The sequence below is a fragment of the Xenopus laevis genome, chromosome 1S, assembly GCF_017654675.1.
Source record: "Xenopus laevis strain J_2021 chromosome 1S, Xenopus_laevis_v10.1, whole genome shotgun sequence".
Classification (NCBI taxonomy): domain Eukaryota; kingdom Metazoa; phylum Chordata; class Amphibia; order Anura; family Pipidae; genus Xenopus; species Xenopus laevis.
Window position 1 is genome coordinate 91,809,798 of NC_054372.1, and position 4,632 is coordinate 91,814,429.

The window sequence follows — 4,632 nt, forward strand, 5'->3', positions numbered from 1 at the left end:
ATCTGTAGATACTGAAATGTAATCTGTCACTGATTTTCTGTGATGTTTCCCACTGAAAACTCAACAAACCATTTGCACTTGAAACCATAACATATCTTTTTTTTTTTTTTACTTTGTGTTTTAGTGGCAGATATATATATATTGAACTGAGGAATATAAAAAGATTCCCAGAAATTTGATGTAATTTACAATTTTTCAGAACCAACAGAATTTTTTTTACCAAGTTGACATGTTTATAAAAGCTACTTAGAGCAGTCAATGACAATTCACTAAGCTGGACATTGATGTTTTGGTGCCTTGGGCATATTGGGAACAATAGGTCACCTCCAAAAGCACCCCACATGGTGCAGAAATCAATTTCTAAAATCTGATTTACCTTTTAACCTCTGGTCGCCAAATGAGTGGATCGGTCCCCTATATGCCCACCTTGAAGTGGGCGATATTGGGATGATCCGATTGTTTCAGGCCTAGGATCACAACGAGTAAAATACAGGTGGTCATCAGCTTATTTCTGCTTGTTTATGGGTACCTTAAGGCTCTGTCTTCCGTTTCTTCTATTTTTCCTTTTCTATTTTCTTGTAGTTTTGTTTTTTACTGGAATGATATTTTCCTCTTCACTATAACAGGGGCGTACCTCCCCATCTCCTTTGGGTAGCTGCCGCCCTTTCCCTGCTCGCATCTTTCCGGGGGGTTCAGGGGTCCACTTTGCCAGCGAACCCCCTAGAAATTTTTTCTTACAGTTATGAACAACAATCAGATCACAACGAGTAGAATAGAGGTGGTCGGAACGAGAACCACATCAATGAACCAATACAATCCTCGATCTGAAGGGATTTTTAAACCTGCCCGATCAAAATCTGGTCTACTTTCAGACAGATATCGATCAGGGAAGCCCATTGGAGGGCCCCCATGCACTGCCCATTAATATTGAATGGAATTATATTTTCCATTTTTTTATGAACAAGGGAGATTTATAGCTCCCCATCTCCCTGGGATAGCCGCGGCTTTCATACTGCCGCCCTCTTCCCGCTTTCACCTTTCTGGTGGTCCAGGGTGGTCCAGGGTATCAATGTTTTTGGGGCCTAAATTTAATTTGCTGTGGTGCCCAGTAACATCTAGTTACAGTACCTCACTGCCTCAAAAGTTGAGAAGTCATGCATGTCTGACTAAAAAAAAAAATATATACATATTAGTGCCGGGCCAATTTAGCTGGGCGCTCAAGTCAACCCAGTCGACTACATCGCCCCTTCTGAATTACGCACACGCACAGGCGCGCGTGCACTAGGGAGCTGAATCGCACAAGTCAAGCACCTGCGTGCGCAGGCTGGGAAACAAGCGTCTGAACTAGGGGTAAGGTGGCAAAAGAGGTACAGTGCCTGGCACCCCTCCACATTTGTGCCCAAGGCACGTGCCTCTTCTGCCTACCCCTAGTTCCAGCCCTGATACATATATCTTTCCAGAGTTGACAATATGCAAATATTCAGACATTTAACTCATAACTCCCTATGACTAATTTACATAGTTCAGTCATTAGCATTTCAGCTTACCTTTATATGAAGGTTTAAACACTTAACCGCAAGAGAGCAAGTTAAAACAGCAGTCCAATCCTGGCTACATATTGTGTTTTGCTATGGATACTTTATACAGTATTTTGTAACTGTAAATCTTTGTGTTTCATGTTGTATTTTAATTCTTTCAGATGCAGAATCTCAGACATTAAAGGTGGCCATACATGGGGCGATAAAAGCTGCCGACAGACAGAGTCGGCAGCTTATTGGTCCGTGTGTGGGGCCCTCCGACGGGCTTCCCTGATCGAGATCTGGGCAAAAGTCAGCCAGTTCTGATGGGACTAAAAATCCCGTCGGATCGGAGCCGCATCTGTTCGTTGATGCGGTGACGTGATCCGTCCGCCCGTTTACCTCGGTTCTGATCCGATCATTGGGCCCTAGGGCCCACGATCGGATCAGCCCAATATCGCACACCTCTAGGTGGCATATCGGGGTGAGATCCGCTGGTTTTGCAACATCGCCACACGAGCGGATCTCTCCGTGTATTGCCACCTTTAGTCTGGCACCATCAAATAATTCAGTTAATCTGGGAGAGAGGGCAACTTTGACCTGTAATGTTGGAGCTAATGATGGTTATGTGCCATTTCTTTTAAAGCAGATACCAGGGATTGCTCCACAGCTGATTATATATCATCACTATTAATACACATCTCCTGTATATAGACCAGGGATATCTACTAACTGTTATACTGTCACTATTAATGCTGCAGCCACTGAGTATCAGTTTATAATACACAAAAGCCATGAATATCTTGTAAATGATATCCTTTATAAACGGTGACTAGTGATGTCATCAGTTATAAACGGTGAATAGTGATGTCATTTTTGTCATATGACTCACTAAAACTTGAGTATTATAATAAATAAAGTACCCCTTGTTATATGAGGATATTAGAAGTCACCTTGGAGTTCCATGACCTGTCAGCCTCCGGGCCTTGTGCTTTTATATGGTCATGTAACTCCACGGTGACTAATATCCTTATATTTTACAGTAGGGTTTTTTTTATTCACTATATTATTAAGAAGGCAAAGGCAGCAGATACTGCTCATTGAACCACATCAGTGAACCAATACGATCCTTGATCTGAAGGGATTTTTAAACCTGCCCGATCAACATCTGATCTACTTTCAGCCAGATATCGATCAGGGAAGCCCGTTGGAGGGCCCCATGCACTGCCCAATAATATTGACTGGAATTAGGTTTTATATCTTTTTTTCTATGAACAGGGGAGATTTATAGCTCCCCATATCCCTAGGGTGGCCACAGCTTTCATGCTGCTGCCCTCTCCTCGCTTTCACCTTTCTGGTGGTCCAGGGGGGATCCACTTTGCTAGTGGATCCCCCAGAAATTCAGTTCTTACAGTTAAAAGAACAAGAAATTTGACTCTTAAGATTATCTGGAGTGGCTTTTTCCCACCCCTGGTAACTTGTGGAGTGCCCTCATTGGTGAAGTGACAGTACTGTGATACTGTGACAGTTCAATACTCTGAAACTATGTAAATAAACTATTAAAAAAAGACTTCCTGCCAATCAATAAATCTTGACATAAATTCCTTGCAAAACATATATTTATATCTTTCCAGAGTTGACATTAGGCAAATATTTAGACACATGAAGAATATGTATTCATTACTCCCTTTGACTTATTTACATAGTTATCGCATTTACATTTCTGCTTTTCTTTATATGTAGGTTTAGCAAACCAATATTTCACTGAAAGAGAGCACGGTTTAAACCCCAGAAATGAGTTCAGTCCTGGTTACATATTGTGTATTGCTATGGATTACATGTAAGTAGCAATAAAGTCCCTCTGTGTAGTATTTTATAACTTGATATCTGTTTGTTTCATGTTGTATTTCAATTCTTTCAGATGCAGAATCACAGACATTAAGTCTGACACCTTCAAATAATGCAGTTAATCTGGGAGAGAGGGCAACTTTCTCCTGTAATGTTGGAGCTAAGGATGGTGACTGGGTATTTCTTTTAAAACAGATACCAGGAAATGCTCCACAGCTGATTATATATAATCAGCATTCATTCACCTCTCCTAGATATGGACCAGGGATATCTACTGACCGTTATACTGCCACCATTAATGCCGCAGCCACTGAGTATTATTTTATTATTAAGAAGGTAGAGACAGCAGACACTGCTCATTATTACTGTGTGAAATGGTTTGGCAGCATATCAGCATGCCACAGTGATAAAGAGTTTGACAAGAACTGGCCACAAAAAACATGTTAACTGAATACGGAACTGTTTAATGTCAGACTGCACATCTGTAGATACCGAAATGTAATCTGTCACTGATTTTCTGTGATGTTTCCTACTGAATACTCACAAACCATTTGCATTTGAAACATATCTTTTTTTTTACATAGTGTTTTAGTAGCAGATATATATATATAGATTGAACTGAGGAATATAAAAAGATTCCCAGTAATTGATGTAATTTACAATTTTTCAGAACCAACAAATAGAATACAGGTGGTCGGCAGCTTATTTCTGCTTGTTTATGGGCACCTTAAGGCTCTGTCTTCCGTTTCTTCTACTTCTACTTATCTATTTTTCCTTTTTTATTTTCTCGTAGTTATGGTTTTTACTGGAATGATATTTTCCTCTTCACTGTAACAGGGGCGTACCTCCCCATCTCCTAGGCTTCCCTGCTCGCATCTTTCCGGGGGTTCAGGGGTCCACTTTGCAATTGTTCTTACAGTTATGGACAACAATCAGATCACAACCATTCTTCCGATTAGAAGAAAAGAGGTTCCGCCTAAATATTCGGAAGGGGTTTTTTACAGTGAGAGCTGTGAAGATGTGGAATTCTCTCCCTGAATCAGTTGTACAGGCTGATACATTAGATAGCTTTAAGAAGGGGTTGGATGGCTTTTTAGCAAGTAAGGGAATACAGGGTTATGGGAAATAGCTCATAGTCCAAGTTGATCCAGGGACTAGTCCGATTGCCATTTTGGAGTCAGGAAGGAATTTTTCCCCCTCTAAGGCAAATTGGAGAGGCTTCAGATGGGTTTTTTTTTGCCTTCCTCTGGATCAACTGGCAGATAGG

The 4,632-nt window shown here is 41.0% G+C and overlaps 1 gene segment (V, D, J or C); it reads left to right on the forward strand.

Annotated features, from left to right (window-relative positions):
• Nucleotides 1-2,951: 2,951 nt before the first annotated feature.
• LOC121399368 lies at nucleotides 2,952-3,837 on the forward strand. The segment is given in 2 exon segments: nucleotides 2,952-3,357; nucleotides 3,439-3,837. Coding segments are annotated over 2 exon segments (420 nt in total).
• Nucleotides 3,838-4,632: the final 795 nt, after the last annotated feature.